General features: G+C 60.2%; 1 protein-coding gene across 3 annotated transcripts; it reads left to right on the top strand.

Moving 5' to 3' along the window:
* The first annotated feature begins 1,465 nt into the window (after nt 1-1,465).
* Nucleotides 1,466-24,731, top strand: SIGLEC1 (sialic acid binding Ig like lectin 1). 3 transcript variants are annotated; one of them, XM_080378016.1, is made up of 22 exons: nt 1,468-4,577; nt 7,157-7,316; nt 8,047-8,403; nt 8,509-8,805; nt 9,247-9,510; nt 10,209-10,463; nt 10,999-11,298; nt 12,228-12,482; nt 13,236-13,538; nt 14,254-14,508; nt 15,309-15,602; nt 16,647-16,901; nt 17,943-18,245; nt 18,832-19,086; nt 20,232-20,537; nt 20,845-21,096; nt 21,442-21,741; nt 21,885-22,139; nt 22,521-22,817; nt 23,615-23,714; nt 23,814-23,898; nt 24,279-24,731. In XM_080378016.1, the coding sequence occupies exons 1-22, from the start codon at nt 4,530-4,532 to the stop codon at nt 24,306-24,308; spliced, it is 5,226 nt and encodes a 1,741-aa protein (XP_080234142.1). In that variant the 5' UTR covers nt 1,468-4,529; the 3' UTR covers nt 24,309-24,731. The 3 variants fall into 3 exon arrangements, with proteins under 3 accessions (XP_080234144.1, XP_080234142.1, XP_080234143.1); XM_080378017.1 differs by having other exon boundaries at nt 1,469-4,577; nt 23,814-23,886; nt 24,269-24,731; XM_080378018.1 differs by lacking the exon at nt 24,279-24,731 and having other exon boundaries at nt 1,466-4,577; nt 23,487-23,714; nt 23,814-23,888.
* The last annotated feature ends 1,191 nt before the right edge of the window (nt 24,732-25,922 follow it).

Raw genomic sequence — 25,922 nt, forward strand, 5'->3', positions numbered from 1 at the left:
CTAATGAAGCGTCTGGGATCAGTGACTCAAAATGCTTAAAACACTTCAGTCCAGCACTTCCTAAATTTAAAAGTCAGACTTGTGCATTTGAAATTGATTTTTCACTTGAAAGCTTACTTTGCTTCTACATATGTGAATGTTAAAATCTCCTGGAGATGCTGAATCTGACCCAAAACATTTCCTTCTAGTCAAGTAACAGCTCAGCCTGAAACTTCTGCTCTCACAAGCACAGAAACCAGCAGCACCTCCAGGACCATCCCAACCCAGGGCTTTTTATTTCAGCTGGATGCTTGTGCACACCCGGACTTAGCAGCGGCTGGCCGGCCGAGCGATGCCCTGCCCGCAGACATGAGCAAAAGTTTCACCCTGTGGCACAGCCACAGCCCTGCAGCATCCCCGACAGGTCCCTCCTGCCTGTCCTGTGCTGCTCCTCTGGCTGCTGCCCCCCTAGTTGCTGCCCCCTGCCTCTGCCAGAGCCCCATGGCCCCTTGGCCCCAGCTCTGCACCCCCCCAGCAGCCCCCATGCCATGCCATGCCATGCCATCCCATCCCATCTCATCCCACCTTGTCCCACCCCATGCCAGCCTATGCCAGCCCAGGGGCCCCTAAACCCCCTGGTGAGGAATCAGTACCCTACTGTGTTCCCTCCTCTCTTCTGGCACTCCTGGGGTGAGGAAAACCCCCAGACATTGGGGGCACACACCAATGTGGCTGGGGCAGCCCCTGGGACAGGCTGCCACACCAGGGACCCCCTCACCAGCTCACAGCCCCTTCCACCGCAGTCACCCCTGGCCCCCCCAGCTCTGCAGAGCCCAGCCAGCGGACAGAGCCGGGGGGCTGTGTGGGCTCACCAGGGGCCTCACACCTACCCCACTGCCAAAGAAAATATTTACCCGGCGCTGAAATGAGCTGGGCTGTGTTCCCAGGGCTGGGTGACCCTTGGTGGCCCCTCCAGTGCTGGGGACTGGGGGTGGAGGGGGGGTGGGGCACAGCGGGATGCTGGCTCTTGCTCAAGCCTGAACTGTTTCCATGGGACTGGAGGGGAAGAGTTAAATACCTGTCAGCCCCTCCTTGGCATGCCTCAGTAAATTCTGGCTAGTGGGACCCGTATGTGCCTGGCGCTGGGGGGGCCTGGGTGCTGCTGGGTGCAACGTGGGGGGGCTGGGAGAGGTGCGGGGGGTGTGCCCAGACCACCACACAGCAGGTCCCCAATATCCATCTGCCTCTGAGCAGCGGGGACTGGGTCCTGGGACTGTCCCATTGCCCCCAGGGCAGCCTCTCTCCCTTCGGCCTGGCGGCCAGCCGGGACCCCCCGGCCGGGACAGCGCTTCCCAGTCCCCCCTCCCGAAGAAAAATAGTCGCTGTTGACTCAGGTGCCAGCGCTGAGCGCGGCGGCGCTGGGGCTTGGCCGCGGTTTTATAGCCTGTCCCCAGCGGAACGGCTGTTTGTTTTATTTGTCCTTTTCTTACAGCCTTTCACCCCAGGAGGGTCGGGGCGAGGCTCTGGGAGGGCCGCAGGGAGATCTGGCCCCAGCCTCCGTCACTGCCTCCTCTCCCGCTTCTTCCCTCTCCCAGCAGCATCCCACTGCCACAAATCCAAACCAGACCAATTTCGCAGGGGGGGAGCAGGGCTTTGCCCCCCATTCCCGCTGCGGAGCTGGCTTTGGGGTGCCCTCAGCCAGCGGGGACTGCGGTGGGAGAGGGTGTCCCTGGGGTGGGATGGCTGATTTATGCTCAGTCTTCCCATGGGTGTTTTCCCTCCTCTCCCTCCCGAGAGCCCACACCTCACATTCTTGGGATGCCCCCAGGCAGCCCCTTATCACTCTGGTATGCCGGCCAGCCCACATTCCTTCGGGCAAGGAGCGAGCTGCCTCCCACATCTCCTCCTGGTCCTGGCTCCTGCCCCTCCACCAGCGCAGCTGGACACGAGTGGGGCTCAGAGCCACGCCACCAGGCGTCACGGGTGGGGGGCAACCCCACGGGGCAAGGCGGGGAGAGCTTTGCCCCCAGGACGATGATGCTTGCCCCCCAGCTGCAGCGACGGCCACCCCTCCCTCCCTGAGATCAGGGCATGAGCTTTGGTGGCACATTGCACTTTCACTGATTTCCCTGATTTTCTTCATTTGCTTCTGCTTCCCCTGAAGGTTCCCTTTTGCAGATGGCCACCACCCCGGGGGAACATGTCTTGGGACCTGGAAAGAGGAACCGGATGGGGCTCTGCCCTGGATGCTGCCCACACGGAGGCTGGGGGCAGAGGGCCATGGAGCAGGCAGCCTCTTCGTGCCTGGCACCCTGTGAGCAGCTGATCCAGCCGGGACAGTGAGCTCCGCTGCTGCCCGCCTCACCGCTTTGAGGAAGCTCGTGGGTCCCTGCAGCTTGGCTGGCTGGGGGCAGGCAGGGTGCAAACTGCGGGCGGGTGGGGATGCTGAACAGGCATGGGAGCTAATGCCTCACTTCAAACATGTCTGCCGGGCTCCTGAGCTTCTGCAGGGCTTGGGGAGCTGGGGCAAGGTGGACTGTTGGCCTTGAGGACATGTCCAGAGGGTGGGACGAGGTTTTGTGGCTGATCGGGAGATGGGTGCAGGTTTCCAATGGCTCTTTGAAAGGGACTCGACATAATCCATCGTCTTGGGCACCAGCAAGCCTGGACTGGGTCTGTGCACCATGCTGGAGGAGAGCTCCCTGGCTTTGCTTGCAAGCCTGACCTGACTCCATCCTTCCCAAGACCCCTGATGGAGAAACACCCTCCATCCTGGCAGGAGCAGGCTCTGCTTGGGCAGGGCTTGCCATGTTATGGAGCTGGGCTGGCTGCTCTAGCCTGGACCTTGCATCTTCTGGATCACGTTGCTGCCCACCATGGGGGTGTGTTTGCACCAGGGATGCAGAGCAAAGGGTCACATCCAGGCCCTACAGCACCCAAACCTCGAGTGGAGATGGCAGCACCCAGCACTGTGCTGTGTGAGGGCATCTGCTCTGGCAAAAGCAATGTGAAGGACCGAAAGGGAAGTGGAGGCTCAGGAAGCTGATGCAGAACAAGGGCTGAAGCTGGGTCGAGATGCCTCAGGCTTTTCTGCCTCAGGGCCAGATGGCCACTCTGGCTCTTTGCAGAAGCCCTGGCATCAGCCAGCCTGAGCCCAGATGCCATATGGCCACACTTGCCTAAGTCAGGGTTTCCTCACTCAGTGCTGTGTCAGGAAACAGCTCGGTAGCTTCCCAAACCAAGGGGTCAATGCATGTTGCCCCCACACCATCTGCAGATTCGGCACAGCCTCCCTGTGCCAGCATCCAGCTCCCTGCTCACCAGCGGGGTCTGGGACCAGTTTTCCAGCAGTGCTGCTTGGCGGCAGTTGGCACAGCCTGAGGGGCTCGCTGAGGCTGGAGGGAGCTGCCCCTCCTGCCCTGCTGGCTCAGCACCCAAGCCAGCTGAGTCAAGCCTGGCACGGCACAGAGTGGCTGCAGGGGGATGGTGGGGCACTGCACAAGCAGCATGAGGTCCTGGAGGGCAGTTTCCCCCACTCCCAGTCCCCTTGCACAAGGTCGAGCATTGACCCTGAGCCATCACATCTGGGTGCCAGCCTTACCCAGTGCTCAGACTGCTCTTGCCGGGGCCCTTCGGTGCAGGTGCCTGCAGCAGAGGCTGGATCTGGGTCCTGCCCCAAACCAGCAAGGCTCAGCCCAGCCCCTGCCTGGAGGTCACGCTGTAGTGCCGGCCTCAGGGCAGCCATGCTGCTGGGGTCATTTGCTCCTGCTTGCTGCTCGTGCAGGTTCCCCTTAGCCCCTCAGCAGTCCTCTCCTGAAAACCCAAGGGGATGGTGCCCCAGCCTCAGTGCAAACCCCTTGGGCTTGGTCCAGCAGCTGCAGCCTCTGCATCCCTGTGTGTCTTGGTGCAGCATTGATGCTGAGCTGGAGTCCCTCTGGCAGAGTTCTCGCTTTGGCACTCTGCAGTGAAAACCCACAAATTAACAGCAAGAATCAAGTCTCTGAGTGACACGTTGCCCAGGGAGGACTTGGGCAGGTGGCACGTTGGCTGCAGCCGCATCTCTGTCCCTGCAGTCATCTCCACCACCAGCATAGGCTCTCCCTGTTGCAGGCTCAGCAGCCCTGATCGGGGGATCCTGGCAGGCCCCTAAACCTGGACACCCACTGGGCACACTGGGTGGGTGCCCCTGGGGCTGGGGTATCACCCTGCTCTGAGGCTTTGGCACAGCACAGGGCCAAGGATGCCCCAAGGGACTCTGGGGCCAGGAAGGTGATGCTGCTCAGGCTGCAGTAGTGCAAAGAAATGCAGCCTCCCAATGTCCCTCAGCCTGGGACGCTGCAAAAACCTCCTGTGGGGACTGCCACAGCCCCTGCCCCAAAACCAGCCCCAAATTAGTAAAAGGCAAGAAATAGCTGATGATGTCAGCCACTTCCCAAAAGCAGCAGCAGGGACAAACCCCTGAACGGGGAAGTGATGCCGTTTTGGGCTACTCACCCCCCGCACCAAATAAATAGCAGCCCCTGAGCAGCGAGGGGCAGGAGCCATTCCCCATGCCACGGCTCAGGACCCTGCACCGCCAGCGGCACTGGCACTCCCAGGTAACACCACCGCTCACCGGGCAGGTGCCAGGATGGGGACACCTGGGGCAGAGCCTGGCCCTGGTGTTCACCCCATGGGGCTGGGGCAAGGCACCTGCATGATGCTGTGCAAGGGTGGCATGGGCTGCTCCCAGGCACCTCGCTGTCGGGCGGAGATGAAGAGAGCCAGTGGCAAGAGCATCTCTGTGGGGTTGAGCTTCATCTCTCTTCTGCTGGGGCTGGGGAAGTTGCCCAGATATCTCAAGGCCTTGGGTCCAGGCTTGGGGCTGGGTTTGGAGCCAGGGACATACCTGACCTGCACCCCTTGGCATGGGCTTGGTGCAAGGCCCCGGGCAGCAGAGGCTGGCAAAGCTGCGACTGCCAGCGCTGCCCTCCCCAGGTCCCATGGGCAGAGGGACAGGACAGGCGGCGGGGAGGTGGGCTCCCCAGCCCCAAGGAGTGGGTGGGAGCACAGGCACAGGGGGCTCATATCCACCCCTTGTCCTGGGGGCACGCTGCCCGAGCGTCCCATGGTCCCCATCTCTGTTGCTGTCTCTGCACTGGGGCACGGTGGAGGCTGAAGGGACCAACACCAGAAGTTTCCCCTCTTTGGGCTCAGCCTTGCTTGCCACATTCCTGTGCCAACAAACAATTTTTACCAAAGTTTGAATTTAGGGAACTCCCTTGCAATTGCTGGCATGCACAGGAGCCCTCACAGGGATTTCTCTGGCCGTCCCACAGCTGAGCATGGCTGTGGGTGCAGAGGAGACCATTACAAGGGCAGTTGCCTCTTCCCCCTTTTTTCCAGTGCCTGAAATCTAAATATTCCTGCCTACTTGGCGCTGGATGATAACACACAACACCTTCTGCTCTGGTGCGTGCGATGTGGTTGCGCAGACCACCACCGCATTCTGCACATGCACACACACTCAGAGCCTATTACAAATGCTTTTTGTCAAGAAGTCTTCATAAAAATTTAATTTTTTTTTGAGTGAACAAGCAGCAGTGCCCAGCACTGGCTGCTGTGTTCCCCAGCCGCAGCCCAGGGTGGTGGGGTGGTGGGGAGTTGGGATCCCTATCCTGCACCAAAGGTTGAGAAACTGAAACTGGGAGAAGTGTGGCAGAAGAAACAAAACTCGGTGTCGGCATGAGCAGGGCACTGGGGAACAGACCCAGGCGCTGAGCCAGCACTTCCTTCCTCCTTCGCCCCGAGCCCGGTGGCCCCCACCGATCCCATTGCTATTTCTATTCCCCCACCCTGGGCAGCCGTCCAGCCCCGCAGTGCCGGGGGGACCAGGGCTGTAGTAACCCCCACGCGCACGGTCACCCAGGGGCCATTTCATTTGCTGCTTGGTGCTTCGGTTTGGCCAGAAAAAATCCCAGGCAAAACTAAAGGTCTCATGAGTGCTTTAGAGTCTGAAATACCTCCCTAAACCAAATCAGCAGCAAGCAAATTCAAATCATATGCTGGGGGAAAAGGTGTTAGCAAAGTCGCAAATCATTGAAGGAGGAAAAGGTTGGCTCAGGGAGTAAAGAGCTGCCTTGTTCAGTATGGAAAGATTGCTAAGATGTTTGATAAAGATATAAATTTAAATCAAATAATTCACTTCCCTAATAAAGAAAAAAAAATCTGATTTATCACAGAATAGCTTTTTTAAATTTAAGTATAATTAAGTCATTTTTCTTCAGTCTAGAGCTGCAAAAAACTATATAATCCTATTAAAAATAGATAAATCCCAGTTAAAACTGTCCCACCTGAATGTACAACAGCCCAGCGGGGAGGGGAGGGCACGGGCTGTGCCAGTCTGGGGCCGTGGCCGTGCTCCCCCTCACCACAGCTGGTCTTACTGAAACGAAACCTGCGGAGTCTAAAAACCCGTGTTTTTGCACCAGTCCCACCTGCAGGGCCGGACCCTCAGCCCTCTGCAGCCAGTCGTCTGGTTGCTCCCACAGGGAACTGGCACCGTGGTGTCCCCAGCATTTCAGCAGCCGGGATGCTGTGTGCGGCGGAGCTGTGACATGAGGACAGCTTTAACACAAGCCCGCCTGTGTCCCTCTGTCCCCCAACCCCATGGCTGTACTCCCTGCCCGATGCTTAGACCCTCCAGAGGCTGGCTGGCAGTCATGAGTCCATCACTGGGATTTCTGGCTTAATGGAGATTTCCCCAAGGGTCCTTCCTTGGAAGTTTTTCTGCTATTAATTCCAGGTGCTTTCCTTTGCCTTTGCCTTCATTCTTATTTTCAGCCCAGACTCCCATACCCGGCATTTGCATGACCCCATCCCATGCCACATGTACATTTTCCGTGTCAATATTATTCTTCATTTGCTCCCTGCCTCACACGGATGCAGCAAGCACAGGAATAAGCTCCATAAACCTTGTCACCTCACTGATAAACCCGGATTAGCTCCTTAACTCCCATGGGAGTTCAGGGGGTTGAGGGGACCCTCACGTCCCTCTGGTCCCTGGCCCCACTGGTCACCACTGCACACCAGAGTGTTACCAGTGTTGCTGCAAGCAGGATTTATCAATAATGTAGATCAATAACATGTTGATGAACAATGTGTTTCAAGACCTCTGGCCACCTCTTCTTGTTGTCAGAGTCCCCTCTGCCAAACGCCGACCTCGGAGACTGGCCACCTCCCGCCCTCACGGTGTGAGCCTGCCTTGCCTCTGTTCCCCAGGACTCCCAGCAGTGCCCGGGGGGCTGCCATGTGCCTGCCCCAGTGGCTCATCCTCCTGGCCAGCTTCATCCCACCAGGTATGGTGTCACCGAGAGATCTGCTGCCTCCCACCCTGCCGGCACAGTCTGGTCCCCCACAGGGGCTGGTGGCTTGGCTCTGCACCAGGATACAGGGGAGCTGAAGTGCTGATGCCCTGGCCCTGCCAGCAGCCCTGCCCAATGCTCAAGGGGTGGGCAGGACAGGCTCTGGGCACCCCGAGGCTGGTCCTGGCTTTCCCATGGGCCGTGGCACAGCAGATGCTCTGGAGAGATTTGCTGGCATGTGCCGCATTGTGCCATGTGGCAGCTCTGCCCGTGCCCACTCCTCCTGACAGGCAGGCACGTGGTACCCATGGACACCATGGATGGGGCTGGGGTCCAGGATGGGGTGGGCATGGGGTGGCGGGGAACAGCCAGGGCATGAGAAGAAGGACAAGGAGCTGGGGTGTGTTTAAGAAAATAAGCTTTTGGAGGGCAATTTTTCCTTTTTTGCTAGTTATTTTGGCCTTTGCTTTTCTAATCCAGCTGGTTCCTTGCACTGCCCAAAAGCATCACCCAGCTTTTCCTTGTCTCCACCTTGAAATTTTCTCCTGGGGGGTTTTATCTCACACTTCTATTCTCCTCTCCCACCTGCCTGCTCAGGCAGCCCAGGCAATGCAACGTGGCCCGGTGGGTCCCAGGAGGGGCACAGGGGGGCTGCAGACGGCAGCAGGCCCCTGCCCGGCTGGCACCCTGACCCTCTTTTTCCCTCTGCCTCCTTCCAACACAGCCCTTGGCTCATGGGGGGTCACCTACCCCACGTCCCTGCAGGGCATCAGGGGCTCCTGTGTGGTGATCCCCTGCACCCTGAGCTACCCTGACGACATGGCAGCTGACGACGGCATCGTGGCCATCTGGTACAAGGATTATGATAACCAAAAGACGTTGGTGTACCACTCGGCAGCCCAGGAGGTGGATGCTGGCTTCAGGGACCGTGCCCAGCTCCTGGGGGACCCCGCTGCTCGCAACTGCACCCTGCTGCTGCAGAGACTGACGCTGGAGGACCATGGGCCCTACAGGTTCCGCTTTGAGATCATCAACGGTGACCGGTGGTCAGCGGAGAGGGATGTGATGCTGAGTGTTTTGGGTGGGTATAGTGGTGAGACACCTCCCCTCTGCCAGCTCCCTGCCTGCCTGTCCTCACACCGACCTCCCACCCTCTGCTCTCTACCCCTCTGCTCTCCATCTCCAGATGACCTTGATCGCCCAAGCATTGCTGCCAGTGAGGAGCAAACCGAGGGGCAAACATCCACCTTGCAGTGCTCCACACCCTACTTCTGCCCACTGAGTGACACTGCCCTGCGCTGGGAGGGCTACGACCCCCAGGTCTCGGTGGTGTCTGGCTGGGTCCAGCTGGACACGAATGGGGTCAGCCACCACCTGACTCTCACCACCTCCTTCTCCTGGAAGGACCACTCCAAAAAGCTGCTCTGCGAAGTTTCTTATGGCTCCAAGAAGGCAACCAGTGAGGTCGTCCTGCGGGTGAGACGTACGTGGGGTGGCTCTGCACAGGGGCTGGCTGAGCACAGTACGGGGATGGGGGCACCTCTGCCGCGGCCACACCACCCAGGTCCTCCTCCTGCCACCCACCGTGCCTCCTCCCTTGCCTCCTTCCCGGGGCTCCTTGCAAAAGGCCAGAGGAGAGTTTCGTCCTGCTTCTCCCTCCCTTTCCTGTTCCCCCACAGCTCTCCATGGCTGGAGCTGGTGATCAGTCCTGTAAGCACTGCTGAAGTGCCAGGTTCCAGCTCCATGGCACATCCTGGTGCCACAGCTGTGCCCACACCACTTCACTGCTGGTGGGCAGCTCTGCCCCCCTTTCCAGCTCCCCTTTTCCCCACACCAGACCCTCACATATAAGCAGCAGGATGCGTTTCAGCAGCATCCCATGGGTCCTGCCCAGCCTCACCATGCCCGTCTGTCCTCCCTGCAGATGCCCCTAAGGACACCCAGGTGTCAGTCAGCCCCTCCACGCAGAACATCCGTGTGGGCGACACGGTGTCCCTCACATGCGAGGTGAGCAGCAGCTACCCCCGTGTCTCGGCATACCACTGGTACAAGGACAGAGTGGCTGTGGGCAGCGAGCAGATCCTGACCCTTCGAGGGGTTCGCCGCGAGGACTACGGACAGTACCACTGTGAAACCAAGAACGACGTTGGGGCTGGCGCAGCACCTGCCGTGGTGCTCTACATCTTCTGTAAGTGCCAGGGGAGCTTGCCAGAGGCTGGGGCATTGCTGGAGGGGGGCCGTGGCACTGGGAGCGAGTTTACCCGGCGAGTCTGGACTGGTGTGGGCAGGGGCTGGTACCAGCTGGAGGTCCAGGAGCTGGGGATGGAGGGGTGTGGTGCCTCCCTCATGCCATGCCTGCATTCTTTATCCCTCATGGCACAGGGCTTTGGCGAGCCCCAAAAACAGGGCAGGGAGGGATTTCCAGCAAGCCCAGAGAGCAAAGCCAGCTGTGAGGCTTCACTGCTGCTGCTGGTCAGAGCTCGTGGGGATTCAGAATCAAGGTGGTCTGCAGGGAGGGGGGCCCAGGGTCCTCCACCAGACACTGTGGTAGAGATGAGCCCCAGGAGTCTGCCCGTGTCAGAGTCCCACAGGGAGCATCTCCCCCCGGCTGGGTGCTCCCCCCAGAGCCCACCCTGAAAGGTGAGCCATGCTGCAGCACCCACCATGAGTTTTGCCCCTGGGGCTTTGCATTAAAGCTGGAATTTGAGCCCCAGCTGGCAAGGTGCTGGTGGCAGGGGACAAACCCAAACGCCTCCTGCCTCAATTGTCATCCCTGGGGGGCAGAGGGGCTCCTGCCTGTCCCCAGACTCTGCCCTGGGCAGAGTGAGGTGGGGGCCTGCTCTCCTGCTGCCAAGACCCCCCTGAATGCGCTCCCATCTCCATCAGCCGCAGAGATCTCGGTGAGCCCAGCAGCTGAGGTGCAGGAGGGGACACCCACCACCTTGTCCTGCAACGTCCCTGGCAGGGAGGGCCAGGACCTCAACTACACCTGGTACAAGAACAGCGCTTGGCTCAAGGAGGGCACGGCGCACACCCTGCTCTTCCACCACGTGGCCGCCAGCGATGCCGGCTATTACTCCTGCAAGGTGACCAATGATCGGGGCAGCGACACGTCCCAGGCCGTCAGTCTGAGCGTGACATGTGAGTGCCCACGGACTCCTAGATGGGTCCCAGCCAGGTGAGGGTCCCTTTGTGCCAGGGGCCGTGCAAACCCCTGCGTTTAAACAAAGGCTCTGCTCCAAATGCCTTGGGTCCTGCTGAAAGGGAGGTTTCAGCCCTCCTGGGTAGAAGTTGCTATAAATGCAACAATTTTTGGTTGTGAGCCGCATTTGAAGGTACTATTAAGCGGTGTTTGCTGCAGCAGGGACCCGTCTGCTCATCGCAGCATCTCCCACGCCTCCACTAATCTGTTACACACCAGAAACTCCTGGGAGGTTACTAACCGAGGAGCCAGCTATGATAATAACAGCTCAGAAGCTTTTGCAAGTCAGGGGGAAAATAAAATAGCCTTGGGTTTGGCTTTGACATTTCCGTGAGTAAATATAACCCGCTTATGTAAAGGGGAAAGCAGCTCAGAGGGGCAGCGGCGCGGGTCGGGGCTGGACGTGCCCCACGTGCAGGTAGTGGCCGCAGCACCGGCACCTCCTGAGCTGCAGCATCCTCTCTCCTCTCGCAGACCCCCCCCGGACCCCCACCATCACGCTCTTCCAGGAGACCCAGGGTGGCAGGCTGGCCATCGTCAGCTGCACTGTGGACAGCCACCCCCCAGCCACCATAGACCTTTACCGCGATGGCACCTTGCTGGCAGCCAGTGGGTCACAGGCAGCCCCGCGCCAGCGGCTAGGTGTCACCACATCCCGCAACGCCCTGCGGCTGGAGATCCGGGGTACAGGACCCCAGGACAGCGGGGAGTACCGCTGCATGGCCAGCAACGCCTACGGCAGCACCAGCACCACCAAGCTCTTTGTCGCCCGCGGTGAGTCCCGGTGTGAGGGGACTGTCAAGCTCCCAGCCCTGGGTCTTGGGTGTCCATGAACCCCCAGGGTTGTGGGGGAGGTTTCTGCAGGGCTGGGGGGGGGGATTCACAAAGCCCTGTGGGCTGGAGGGACCCCTGTGGCACACCGGCATCCTGGGGACAATGTGGTGGTGGCCTCCACACAGCCCTTCCCCACCTTGGGGTGTTGAAGCTGCTCAAAGAGCTGGAGGCTCTCCCCAGTTTCGTTTTCAAAATGCTGCAAAATTAGTAGCAAAGTTTGTCCAAGCTTTCTTCCCTGTGCCTGCAAGCCCCTGGCGGCGCACAGCACCTGGGCATGCAGCGGGGACCAGCTCCTCCTGCTCCATCTCCGACACCTCTGCACTCTGTGGCTCCCTCAGCCATGGTTTGGGGTGAGAGGCAGCAGGAGGAGCGAAAAGCCCCCCAAAACCCTGTCCAAGGGCAACCTCCTTTAGGATGTCAAAAGAAACCAAAATTGACCTCAGGGTCCAATTTCAGAGAAAATAATCCTGAGTTTGGGTGCCACGGCAGTAAAGTTGGGGTCCATTTCAAGCTGGCCAAGATGCCTCCAGTCCAGCCGGTCACCGGCCAGTGGCAGAGGGGACCCAGCCTGTCCTGGGAGCAGTCATCCAGCTCTAAAAGGCCCCTTTTGTCTCTGCTGGTGGCAGAGTGCTGGGGGATCAGCTCAGCTGGAGACATCCCAGCTGATGTCCAGTGTCCCCAAGAGAACGTCACCCGCCAAAGACGCAGCCACCGATGCCATGGGGCCCTATGAGGGAAGGGGCAGCTCAAGTCCTGCCTTGGAGGGAAGCTGAGCATGGGGCTTTGGGAGATGGAGCCAGGGGAAGGGCAAAGGTTTGCAGCAGAGGTTTCCCTCCTTCCTTGACATCCCTCTCCCAACTCTCCTTCAGCTATGGAAGTCCTGATCCAGCCCTCATCAGAGGTGTGGGAAGGGGCAGCCGTCACCCTGACCTGCCTGGGGGCTCGGGACGTGGCAGGGGAGACCCTCTACACCTGGTACAGGAACAGCAAGTGGCTTCGGGAGAGCTCAGCCCCGACACTGCGCTTCCCTTCCATCCGCGGTGAGGATGCGGGCGCTTTCCAGTGCAGCGTCCACAGCAGCAACGGCAGCGACACGTCGGTGGCTGTCCCGCTCCGTGTACTCTGTAAGTGCTGCCAGGGGGGCTCCTGCTGCTAACACCCAGGCTCTGAGGGAGGTCCTGGGGTCTGGGTTGGGTAGCCCTGCTGGGAAGCCCCTCTGCTCTTCCCACCACGAGGTTTCCCCCATCACTGCCAAGCACAGCCAAGCAGCTCTTGGGCAGGAATGTGGAGAGGGTGGAAAATTCCCTTTTGCAGATAAATCTGTGAATTTGGGGGAGGAGATATTTGGAGAATCCTAAAATTCCCAGGAACCAAAGAGTTTTAAAATGTCCCATGAAATTAGATTCATTTGTTCAGAATGATAAATGATCCCTGTGAAAAATATATTCCGGTTGGACTTTGCCTTTCAAATACTTTCTGTGCTATAAAATAAAAATCTTCTCTGGTACCAAACCAGAAAAAAACATAATTAGAAAGTTTCAGTCCTGACAAAATGGCCTTTTTCTGTAACCATGGTAGGACATGTGGATCACACCTGGTCCCCAGGTGCCCAGATCACAGGGGTCTCTGCAGGTCTGTCCAGGGTTGGACACTCAGACCCTGAGCTCAAGCCAGGTGACAGCAGAGGTGCCAACAGAGGTGCCTGGGACATGCAGGTCCCTTATAAGCTGGCAGATGTGGGACCCTGGGGTGTCAACCAGATGTGCCAACCAGGGCTGCTCCGGTGGCCCTGAAAAACAGCAATCCCTCAGGTTCTTGGGGTTCTCCCAACCTCAGGGATCCATAATATTCTCACTAGAGGTTTTTGAACCCTGCAGTCCCACCAAGGCAACCAGCGATGAGCTCCTTCCTGGAGACCCAGAGTGGGCGCCTGGGCGTCATCCAGTGCACCGTTGAGAGTGACCCAGAGTCCAACCTGACCCTATGGAGAGGAGAAGAAGTGGTAGCCTGCACATGGGGCTGTCCCACAGCCCCCAACCCCAGGGTCCATGCCACTTTTTCCTACAACAGTCTGAAGGTGGAGATGCGGGAGGTGGTGCTGGAGGATGAGGGGACTTACGTGTGCTGGGCTGGGAACCCGCAGGGCAACGCCAGCGCAGCCATAGACTTCAGGGCTGAGAGTGAGTGTGGGGAAGGGGCGGTGGGCAGGGTACAGCCGGCTGCCACACACCCCCACAGCGTCTGGGAAAAGCCTCGGAGAGGGGAGGGGGGAAGCGAATGCCAGGGAAGGAGGCAAGCTCAGGAGATCAAGGGTGATGGACAGAACGAGCAGAAAAAGGCCACGTGCCCGTGAAATCCAGGGTATCAAAACAGCTTCTGTCTCAACAGAGCTGCTGTGCGCAAGTCATGAGGTGCTCGAGTGAGCAGGGTTAAAGTGGGGGTTGTTATCAGAGGGTGCTGTGCCAGCCCCTCTGGCCCCTCCAGCCTCTCCTTGTGGGTTTGGTGGGCTCCTGGTGGGTCTGATGGGCTCCTGGTGGGTCTGGTGGGCTCCCCTGTGGCTGTAGTGAGGGTTCCAGCTCCTGGCAGGGATTCCATGCCTGTGTGTGGCTGCGGATGCTGAGCAAAATCCCTGCTGAGGGAGTTCCCACGGGCTCCCTCCTGCTGGTACATCCCCCCTGGGCTGGTGAGGCCCTGGGTGGCTCATGCCCAGCTCCCACAGGGAGCTGATCCAGCTCAGAGTGCAGCAGGATTAGCCGGCATTTACCTTCTGGAATAGCTGCACAGTCACTCGCTAGCTGGCCAGCCCTGGAGTGGATGTTCACCCTGGCACTGCCGAGGCAGTGCTGGTCATCCCAGCTGAGCTGATGCCTGTTTGTCCCCTGCCCCTGCCCGTAGCTGCCAACATCGCAGTGGCTCCATCCCCCCACGTGCTGGAAGGCCAGGCCGCCAACCTAACCTGTCAGCTGAGCAGCGGCTCCCTGGCTCAGCCCAACATCACCTGGTACCGAAATGAGCAGTGGCTTGCCGAGGGCCTGGCTGCCTCCCTGGTGTTTCGGCAAGTGGCCAGCACAGATGCCGGTCTGTACCGCTGCAAAGCCACCACCGACGGCGGCAGCCGGAGCTCTCCCACCATCTCCCTGGATGTGCTGTGTACGTACAGGCTGCTGGGGGATGCTCAGTTTGTTGTCATATGGAATTTGTAGCTCATCTCCGTGCAAGCATGCCCAGCTGTGTTCACACACATGGAGCTGTGCCCGGGCTCTGGGCAGAGCTGATTTAGGTGCACATGTGGAACTTTGAGCACATGTATATGTCCTGGGGCTTCCTCCCGTGAGCATCCACCCCCCCCTGCCATCACCTGCAGCGTGTTTACCTCCCTATTGTGCAAGTGTGCACTTAATGCGTGTGCAGGCTTGTGATCCTGCAGGTGTAATGCTTGCAGGGCCCTTCTTCCTTCCCCTTCCCCTTTCCGCTCCCCTTTCCCTTTCCCCTTCCCTTTCCCTTTCCCTTTCCCCTCCCCTTTCCCTTTCCCTTTCCCTTCTCCTTTCCCTTTCCCTTTCCCTTTCCCTTTCCCTTTCCCTTTCCCTTTCCCTTTCCCTTTCCCTTTCCCTTTCCCTTTCCCTTCTCCTTTCCCTTTCCCTTTCCCTTTCCCTTTCCCTTTCCCTTTCCCTTTCCCTTTCCCCTCCCCTTTCCCTTTCCCTTTCCCTTTCCCTTTCCCTTTCCCTTTCTCTTTCCCCTCCCATTTCTCTTCCCCTATCCCTTCCCTTTCCCATTCCCATTCCCGTTCCCCTTCCCCTTCCCCTTCCCCTTCCCCTTCCCCTTCCCCTTCCCCTCTGGAAGGCGATGCAGCTCTCCCCCCACTCCTCAGGGGCCCCAAGCAGCTGCCGCTAACCAGGAGCTCTCGTATTGGTGAGCAATCGCTGCTCAGCCACCTGCCTCTGCCTGCACAGATGCTCCCCGGGACCCCCACCTGAGTGCCTTCCTGGAGACGCAGAGAGGCCACCTGGCCATCTTCCACTGCTCCGTGGCAAGCAACCCTCCCGCCTGGCTGGCCCTGCACCGTGGCGAGGAGCTGGTGGCCACCAGCACCGCGGGGAGCAGCCCACGAGTGGGCATCTTGGCAGCCCCCAACACCCTCCGGGTGGAGCTGCGGGAGGTGACACCAGCCGACGAAGGCAGCTACCGCTGCACCGCCACCAACGCGCATGGCACCGTGGCCCAACACCTGTACTTCCACGTGCAGAGTGAGTGCCGCGTGCGGCACCATGTGCCAAGCGTCGCCAGTAGCGGGGGCAGCACTGAGGTGGCACCGAGCAGGAGGCTGGGAGGGCTCTGACATGAGATGTGACCTTTTCCGCCTGGTTCCTGCTGACGGGGTGAGCGCACACTCCCGAGCCGTCCTGTGGTGACAGCGGGGCAGGGAAATGTCACTGAGCATTGCAGGCTATGGACAGGCGCCGCAGAACCAGCAAGTGATGGTGGCAGGGTGTGATGCATCCCCTGGATGCAGCGGGGACATCGCTTTGCGCTACCCCACGTCAGGCAGGAGCCAGCGCAGGGCACTGACCGGCACCTGCTGCTTGGTGATGCGGTGTATCGAGCTGCCCCCACCGCAGCTCAGTGGAGGTTAGGTGTCCCTGTCCCTGCTGGGGGGGGTCCCTGTGCAGGGGCTTGGGTGTGGTGAGCTGGGACCCGGTGGTCTGTCCCAAGGGTTGCGGGTGGTCATCGGCACCTAACCGGCACCCAGACCCTGGAGCGAGGCAGCACCCACGTTATCTGCCGGGGTGTGTGTATGTGATGTGTGTGTCAGTAACAGGAATCTTGAACGGAATCAATTTTTTGGGTTGGGACCTGGCTCTCAGACTGATTGATCCAAATGTGTCTCTGTGGAGGTGTCCACGTGGGGTTTTCTGCTCCCAGGATCCCACCCAGGCTCCGGCTGCTACTTCAGAGGTGCCAGCTCACCCCCCCACACACACACACACAGCCACCTTTATTCAAACACCTACCTCAGCCCTGGGTACCAGCAGTGATGGAGTTGGTGGGGGGGTGTCAGCTAATGGGGACGGGGAGCAACACATTTTCTTCAGCGCAGATATCTAACACCAGGGCTGCACAGCTGCCCTGCTCAGAACAAGAACACCAAAACGTGCAGCGCTACGATGCGTGCTAAGGAAGCGAGGAGGGTTTTGGTTTGTCCCACACTGTGTCACGGCCGCACAGGGGCCGGCAGTGCCAAACTGCTGTGGTGCCCTCTGAGCTGCTCTTGGCATCTCTCCCTGTACCAGCTGCCCGAGTCCTCATCTCACCGTCAGCAGAGGCGCAGGAAGGAGACGACATCTCCCTGACGTGCCAGGTAGTGGGAGAGCCACCAGATGACACCATCTACACCTGGTACAGGAACAGTGAACGGCTCCAGGAGACCCCTGACAACTTCCTTGCACTGCCCCACATCGCCAGCACGGCTGCCGGCTCCTACCACTGCCGAGCCCGCAGCCCCTCGGGGACCAGCATCTCCCCGGCTGTTGCCCTGCGCATCTCCTGTGAGTGGGACCCTGCTGGGGATCGAGACAGGGGGAGTGGGGTGCTGAGGGTGGGATAGTGCTAGGGTGGGTGGGATGGTGCCAGGGTAGGATGGTGCTGAAGTAGGATAGTACTGATGGCAGGGATGGGATGGTGCCAGGGTAAGATGGTGCTGGTGTGAGATGGTGCTAGTGTGGGATGGTGCCAGGGATGGGATGGTGCCAGGGATGGGATGGTGCTGGGATGGAATGGCCAGGGTGGGATGGTGCCAGGGTGAGATGGTGCCAGGGATAGGATGGTGCCAGGATGGGATGGTGCCAGGGTGTGATGGTGCTGGTGCGGAGTGGAATCAGTGGGGTGGGATAGTTCTGGAGTGGGATGGTGCCAGGGATGGGATAGCGCCGGGCTGGGATGGTGCTGGGGGCAGGAAGCTGAGCAAGGCTGTTCAGCCACACTGAGCTATGGCTGGCACATAGCAGGTGCCTTGCACAGCCCTCACTGCTGTCTCTGTTCCCAAATGCTGCGTGTCCCATGCCCAGAAAGCGTTGAAAGTGGAAAGTTTATGGGGGTATATCTCCTCCATAAACCCCTGGTCTGAATTAAAACCAGTCGAACGTGTCCCCTCTCAAGGTGAACTGTCCGATGAGGAGCGGCGTGGCTGCCTCACATCTGGGCCACCCACCGCCTCGCATCAACAGAGGGAAATACACAACAGCAAATATTTCAGTTCTGTTAAAAAAACATGTTTCAATAGACCTGAAATTATCTAAATTTTAAAAGACTTCAGTTAGGAGAAATGTCGTCTGTCTGGGATGGAGGGGAAAATCCTGGAAAGAGGAAGTGTGGCTTATGCTTTTGGTGCAAGTGTGGGCTGCTGCTGCCCTGGTGCCAGCTGCAAGTTGCCAGGAGCCACGGCAAACATCTCAGGGTATCCAAGGGGCTGGGGAAAGGTGATGCCACCCAGGACCTGGGGGGGAAGGGAGGGGGGACCCCAGCCTTGGGGGGGTCTGGGTGCAGACGCGGGGTTTGCTCACCCTCTGTGTAATGTGTGGCCTGGGCAGATCCCCCGCGGGTGCCGGTGCTGACCTCCTTCCTGGAGACCCCCGAGGGGCAGCGGGCTGTGCTGCAGTGCACGGTGGACAGCAGCCCGCCGGCAGAGCTGGCTCTCTTCAAGGACCAGGCACTGGTGGCCTCTACAGCACTGCCCCAGCGCACTGCCCTGCCACGGCTCAGCGCCACCTTGGCCTTCAACAAGCTGCGGGTCAGCATCAGCCCCGTGCTGCTGGAGGATGAGGGGGAATACGTGTGCTCCGCCAGCAACAGCTATGGCAACGCCAGCACAACGGTGAACTTCACGGCAAGCAGTGAGTGCAGGGTTGGCGCTGCCTCGGGGACCGCGACTCGATCGAGCGGTGTGAGCAGTGACAGGCAGTGATGGAGCAGGGATATGGCAAAGAGGAGAAGGCAGGCTCTACTGGAGGATGCTCGTGGGAAAGGGAGGGCAGAGAGAAGCTGGAATAGAAGGGACAGCACAGGAGCAGAGAAGAAACGGAGGAAGATGTGTGTTTGTGGGAAGGGAGGGCTGTGCCAGGGGTGTTCCCGGTGAGCTGCATGCAGAGCCACAGACACGAAGGAATTGCAGCTCCTCTTGGAGGTGATGCAAAAGTGATGCTGGCTTTGCTGTATCCACTTGCTGATGCTGATCACACAGCTGGCATCACCCCAGGCTGTCCTGTGGCTGCCGCGGGGGTGTGGGTTAATAGGGATGGGGGCTGCAGCATCTTTATCGCTTCTCGTCTGGAATAATGGGAAAAGACCCCCAGGCAGAAGTCCTGGACAGGACCAGCTCTCCCACCACACAGCCCACCACCCTCCTGTCCTGCCGACCCTCCATCACCTTCAGCCCACCCCGCTCAGCCTCAGCATCACCTGCTCCCCCTTCCACCGCAGCTGCCAGGCTCTGGATCTCCCCCTCCCCAGACGTGCAGGAAGGCAGCGCCGTCAACCTGACCTGTGCAGTTGCGAGCAGTGGTGGGGAAGTGCTGAGCTATGCCTGGTACAAGAACCAGGTCTATTTCAGCAGCGGCTCGGCCCCAGTCTTCGCCTTCCCCAGCGTCTCGGCCTCCGACGCTGCCTCCTACCACTGCACGGTGCGGACCCCAGTGCGGACCCGCAGCTCTGTGCCCACCACCCTCAACGTCCTCTGTGAGTCCCCATGGACAGGGGGCTTCACGCAGCGGGGAGAGGTCCCTCGCACCCACCTGGGGCAGGGTCTCCGCCACGCCGCAGGGAGGTCCCTCGTGGGGTCACTGGCCCCTTGGCCAGTCCCTGTGGCTGGGAGCTCTGCTGGGCTGTGGGGCGGGTGGGAGGTAGCAAGGCCTGGCTTAGTTTGGGGGGGTGTCAATGAAAATTAGCCTTTGCCCCAGGTGATAACTCAGCCGAGCTTTACACCCCAGCCCTGTGTTAGACCCCTGGCAAGCAGACATGGCCAAGAGCCCCACATCATCTGCAGAAGATTTTGGTGAAGCTTCTCCAAGCGCCCCAAGTTTGTCCTTGTGCTTTGTACCAAACCGAAACAGAAAAATCTTTGGCTTTCAGGAAACGTTGCAGGATTATTTTTTTTTTCTCCCTGATTTGGAAAATGAAAACCAGACTTTGTTTAAAAAAAGACGTGCCAAAAAAATGTAGTTGCAAGTCAGAATGTAAGATTTTTTCCCCCTTTTTATTAGAAAAAGACGGCTTTAACTTATAAAGCTGCTGTGAGGAGTGAGTGAGTGAGGAGCACTCCTGGAAATGACTTCCAGAGAGCCTGAGACCCTGGCAACAAATTCATTGCTTCTCTCCCTCCTCCTGATTTTGGATGGGGAATGCCGGATGCTAAAAATATCTTGGCATTATGGGCCCGAGCTGCACCCACAGCCATGCTGCCTTTGCACCAGCCTTGCTGATGAGGTTTGCCATGCACTGACGTGCAAAAAATATTTTTGATTGAGACCGGGATGCAAGTGGAGCACTGAGCTGGGCCGGGACATGTGCTGTGCCATACTCCTACTCCCAGCCGGCATGGCTGGAGCTGCAGGTTGGAAATTAGCTCAGCAAATGAGTCTGTGCCATGCTTTGAGTGTCAGTTTGGTTCAAGGGGACCATGGATGCTGAGGAAAGAGGCAGTGCTGCCAGAGTAGGTCCCACATTGCTGGCAGCAGAGCATCACTGTGTCAGCTCACAGCCCAGCCAAGACCACGAAAGCAGCCAGCCCAACTTGAGCATCGCAGGCTGGGGATGCTCCAACTCGCTGAGATGCTGCTTATCCTACCATCCACCTCTCTCCCACCCCACTTCCCTTCCCATAGACCCCCCCAGGAACCTGCAGATGAAGGCCTTCACGGAGAGTGGCAATGGGACAGCAGTCATCCTCCTCTGCGTGGTGGAGAGCAACCCCCTGTCCAAGATCACCTTGCTCAAGGAGGGGAAGCTGGTGGCCTCCAGCCCCCCCATGGGAGGTGACCACCCCAGGCAGAGCAGCCGCATCTCCCTGGCTCCCAACACGCTGAGGCTGGAGCTCCGGGAGGCTTCTGCAGAGGATGAGGGAGAGTATGAGTGCCAGGCACGCAGCCCCCTCGGCAGCGCCTACGTGTCTCTGCCCCTCCGTGTGCAGGGTGAGTCCGTCTTCATGTGGGGTGAGGTGGGGTGGGGGGGTGGGCAGGGACGAGGGGGCTGGGGACCCCCTGAGCGGGTTGGTGTGGGCACTGAGAGGTACAACTGAAGTAAGTGTTGTCATGGGGAGTGATGCAGGGCTGGTGGAGGGGCAGGGAGGTTCTGCTACAGCTTGAGTGGTCACGCATGCACGCACCCCGCTGGGCGGGGACAGTGGCTTCAGAGCTGGGAAAAGCTTTTCCCCAGCCACAGCCGAGGAAGGCAAACCCCTCATGTCAGTAAAGGCCAGCTCCGCTCTCCTCTCCCCAGCCATCAGGGTGGTGGTGCGACCCTCTGCCGAGGTGCCCGAGGGGACCGATGTGATGCTGACATGCCGGGATGCAGACACCCGCCCAGGCACCATCTACTCCTGGTACAAGAACGGGCGGTGGCTGGCGGAGGGGCTCGACGCCTCCCTCGCCCTCCACGCTGCCCGGCGCACGGATGCCGGTGCCTATGCCTGCCAAGTGGGGAGGGGGCTGCGTGGCCGCAGGGCCCCCCCCGCCGCCCTCAGGGTGCTGTGTGAGTGAGGAGGGGCTGCATGGGGACACACGCACTCATGCACACTGCGGGGCTCTGCCAGCAAAGGGGGCCCAGGGCAGCTCGGGAGGGATGCTGCGGTTGGAGGATGGTCTATGTCGCCACCTGGTGACATCCCGCGACAGGCCGGCTGGGCAGCCCAGCCCCTGGCCCCCGGGGTGGGGGGTCTAGGTGCTTCCAAACTTGGCATCTCATGCCTTTCCTCCCGCCCCGCTTCAGCCAGCAGCAAAGCTGTCAGCCCCCGCCCCCCCCCCCCCCCCGGGCTGGTCCCCTGCCAGCAGAGCTGCTTGGGGAGGGGGGGGGGAAACGCTGTCCTTATCGTTGTAGATGCACCCCAGGAGCCATCCTTCATCTCCTTGGTGGACCCCCGGGGAGGGCGTCAGGCTGTCCTGCTCTGCACCGTCGACAGCTTCCCACCTTCTGACATCGCCCTGTACCGGGGTCCCGGCCACGCGCCCCTGGCTTCCACCCACAGCCCGGCCGACCCACGCTTCACCGTCCAGGCAGCCCCCAACTCCCTGCGGATGGGCATGGCGGGGCTGGAGCTGCAGGACGCAGGGCTCTACATCTGCTCGGCCAACAACAGCTATGGCACCGCGTCCTCGTCCCTGCTCCTGGATGTGGGAGGTGAGGGGAGCCCTGAGCCACAGCAAGACCCATGGGGGGGTCCTGGTGTGCCCTCCCATGGGAGTGTCGCTCGTGGGGGGTGTCTGGGGATGGTGGTGTCCTGTGCAAACCCAGGAACCCCCTGATTCCTCCATCCTCCTCAGGGGTCACAGTCACAGTTGAGCCTTCGCCAGAAGTCCCCGAAGGCACCACAGCCACCATGACCTGCTCGGCCACCCCTTGGGTAGGCGAAGAGGCCAATTACACCTGGTACAAGAACAGCCGGTGGCTGCAGGAGGGACCGGACGGCTCCCTCGTACTCACCCACGTCTCCAGCGCCGACACCGGCACCTACCACTGCCGGGCAAGTGGGATGCGGGGCAGTGCCACCTCGGCCCCACTCAGCCTCCATGTGCTCTGTGAGTGTGCACGCTGGGTGCATCCAGCCCAGCATCACATGTGTCCTGTCTGCACGGTTCTGCTGTGACCAGGGCGCCTTCCTCCTCTTCTTCCTCCACTCCCTGCCCTGCTCCTCTCCCTTTGTACCCGGGGAAGAGAACATCGGGGTTTTACCTAGCAGTGGCTGCAGATCCCCCTCAAAAGTCAGATTTGGAACCAGCATGCTCCAGGCTGGGGAGGACTCTCCAGCTTGGGGGGGCACCACCAGCCCTGGGCTGGGGGGACTGGAGCTGCTCCAGACTGGAGGAGGGATGCATTAAGCAGCCCTTGGCGAGTGTCTAGGCCAGTGTGGCAGGGAGACCCCACCATGGCCCACTGCCAGCCTCATCTCCCCCCACCAGACCCCCCCCGGGACGTGTCAATCAGCACCTTCCTGGAGAACCGCAGCGGGCGGGTAGGCATCGTGCTGTGCACAGCTGACAGCCACCCGGCTTCCACCATCGCCCTGTACCACCATGGCCACCTCCTGGCCTCCAGCCTGGCCCCCGCCACCACACCAGGGGTCCGCAGCATCCCCTCCCACAACAGCCTCCGGGTGGAACTGGGGGCTGTGGGGCCGCAGGACTCAGGGGAGTACACCTGCATGGCCGGACACCCCCTGGGCAACGCCACGGCCAGTGCCTACTTCAACGTGCACAGTGAGTGGGGCTGGACCGTGTGTGGTGTCTGCAGGGAGCGGGGAATTTTGTGACAGAAAGATAGTTTTGGAGCAGTGGGGGAGCAGAAGTGGGTTGAATCGGCCCTGAGTACTTAGGTGAAAGGGAAAACAGGGAGGAGTTTACTGTGAGAATTGGCAATTTCCTTTCAAGGAGCTTTTCTGTAGCAACCCAGGTTGGGGCTGAAGGCTGGTTTTCATGAAAGGGCTAAAAAAGCTCACAGAAGCAGAAAATTGAATTGAATGCTGCAGAATGATCAAAAAAGTGGAGGAGGAATTGGCCTGGGTTCAACAAACAGCAAATCATGTTGCTGCTGCTTGTTGTTGTGCTGGGTGACTCCCCCTGGCCTGTCCAGCCCCTGCCTGTCCCCAGGTGCTGGCAGGGAGCAGCACACCAGCCTGCCTGACCCCTTGGTGGAGGGGACAGTGATGCGGGCAGGGGCAGCAAGTGTCCCAGTGTAGCACTGTGCCACCCTGTGACCCCCCCATGCTGTGTCCTCGACCCACTGACTGGCTGTCCCCAACCCTGGTGACCCGACAGTGGTGCCAAGGAGTGTCCAGCTGTCACAGCCACCTCCCCAGGGTCCCCTTCACCCCTCATGGGGCATACTAAGGCTTTGGGGGAGTCCCACGCACACTGTCCCCATACCAGGGCCACGGGAAGAAGGGCCGAGGGAGGTCACCTCCCACCCCGCAGGGGTCCCTGAGCCCACTCCAGTCTTGCCGAGTCGGCAGCCCCAGCACTGGCAGGGATCTGCCCTGGCTCCCCTCTGCCCACAGCTCTCACCCACCTCCTGGCCTTCACCGTCCTGGCCGGGCTGCTCATGGCCGTGATCTGTGTGGCTTCCCTGGCACTCCTGGCTGTCAAGCTATGGCCCAGGTAACGTCCCTGACTGGGATAGGGTCGGGGGACAGGGACTCCTGGCTGAGCTGCGCCATGGCGGGAGCAGGGCTGGCAGCTCCCTCTCCTCCTTTGCAGGATAAAGAAGTTTTGGGGCTGGTCCAGTGCTGATGACACCTTCGAGCTGAGGAGCAAACAGGAGCAGGCGCAGGTAGGGACCTCGGTGGGGCCAGCTTTGAGGACCCCCCCACCCTGAGCTCCCAGGGGATCCTAGTGACAGGGGGTCCATGGGGTGCACTGTGCTGGAGAGCATCTTGGTACTGCTGCGGGATGCAGGTCTGGGCTCACACACTGACCAGGATCTGGGCCAGCCAGGTGGCTACGTGCTGGTGCTGCAGCCTTGGCTGGCATTGCCAGAGCCTGGGAAAGGCCAAGAGGGGCAGAGGGCCAGAATTTCCCCCTGCAGTCTCATCCAAGAGGGGCTTCACAGCACACACTGTGCTGACCCCTCTGGGAGATGCTCTGGGGGCTCCCCTGGCCCCACGGGCTCCAGCGTGGGCAGGGTTTCCCCAACCAGCCCCAACCTTTTCCAGGTAGATGGAGCTTCTTAAGCTGGTGGCTCTTTCCAACTGATGCTGGAAGCACACAGCACTGGCCTAGCTGGATCCAGGCAGCCACTACCCTGGGGATAATCCATCTCCATCCCCTCCCGGTCTCCTCTGCCCCCGTTCCACCGCGCCCCTTGTCCCCCCCCACCATGGATGTTGTTCTCACACCGGGCACAGTCTGTGCCTGACACCGCGCATGGTGCACCACATGTGCCAGGCACCAGCAAGCTGTGACAGCTCAGAGCTGCTCTCCAGCAGTGAAACCTTGGGAAAAAAATAAATCTCTGGGTGATTATGCAAGCCTGGGGGCAGCCTCTCCATCACCACTGCCCTCCTGTCCCTCCACCAAAGCTGCCACTCCAGGGTGCTGCCCACCTTGGTGCTATGCGTGCCAGGGGATCCCTGTGTGCAATTCCTCTGTTGGGAAATAAAACCGGAGCAACATGCAGCCGGTGTCCGTTGGGATGAGCTGGGAAGGGTTTTATCACCCTGCTTTGGGAAGGGTGGAGGAACTAGGTAGCCACAGGGCTGGGCAGGGCTGGTTTGCCCAGGGATTCTCCCGTGTTGGCAAGTGATTCCTTCCCTGCTCTCTCCTCCATGCTCCCTCCAGAGCCGGGCTGTGGAGCGATGGCTGTGGCTGCAGATGGGGCTGCGGGGCCAGTGGGAGATGAGGGACGTGATGCTCGGAGACAGTCTGTGATCACAGCATCCCATTTTCCTGGCATCTGTCTTGTCAGTCCCGTTGGACAGGAGGACAGAGGTGTCCCCGGGCCAAACGTGTCCCCTTGGTGCCTGGGAAGAGGTGGGGGATGAGGAGGAGCCTGGTCCTGTCAGCTCCGTGCTGCCAGAGGGGAGCTGAGGCTGGGGGCCATGGGAGGGCTTCGCTCACAGAAGTCGTAGCCCCCAGCAAGGAAGGTGGCTGCTGGGCCATGTCCCTTCCTGGCCTGCTGCCGTTAGATGTCACTCTGCGGCCACCTTGCCGCTGGACATTGCTGGCCACCCCTGGACAGGGGCTTGGTCGCAGATATGCAGCAGCCAGAGCTTCGGGGCATGGGGCTGGAGCTTCCCAAGCACAGCTTGGGGCTGCGAGGGCCCAGGGATGACGCTCTGCTCATACGGGTGCTTAATCCCCCCTTATCTGCCTGTTCAGCTGCTCCTGTTTGTGCACCGGAGCAGCATGCTGCTGTTCCCATGGGCTGTGGGAGTGACAGCCAGCGCCTCTGCCCACGAGCCATCCCCTCTGCCACTCCACCTCCCTGCACTCAAAGTTACGGAGCTACCGGCCATTTCTAGCTAATCTCCCTCTCGCTCAGCTCTCAGGATCGCACAGACCCTCATCCTCTTCGGGTGCATCCTCCCTGTGCTGCGGCTCACAGTGCCGTGGCTGCGGTGGATACAGCCTCTTCCCCTGCATGAGCAGGATGGTCCCTCAGGTGCGGGGCTCAGGGACAGCAGCACCCCAGGGAAGGAGTCTCACCAGCAGTCATGCAATATCCCCCTGTGCCTGGGCCCAGAGTGAGGGCAGGGCCCCACTCAGTTCACCAGAGGGCTGTGTGCGGGGAGGCTGTCCCTGTCCCTGTCCCCAGCCCCAGCCCTGTCTCTGTCCCCATCCCCATCGTTATGACCTGGGCTGGTGACA

Source organism: Falco punctatus (assembly GCF_963210335.1).
Source record: "Falco punctatus genome assembly, chromosome: 1".
NCBI lineage: Eukaryota > Metazoa > Chordata > Aves > Falconiformes > Falconidae > Falco > Falco punctatus.

Coding starts and splice junctions, on each gene's coding strand:
- SIGLEC1 (XM_080378016.1), top strand. CDS start 4,530: ATGCCACGGCTCAGGACCCTGCACCGCCAGCGGCACTGGCACTCCCAG. Junction 10,464..10,998: donor CGTCAGTCTGAGCGTGACAT/GTGAGTGCCCAC, acceptor CTCCTCTCGCAG/ACCCCCCCCGGACCCCCACC. Junction 15,603..16,646: donor CCTGTACTTCCACGTGCAGA/GTGAGTGCCGCG, acceptor TCCCTGTACCAG/CTGCCCGAGTCCTCATCTCA.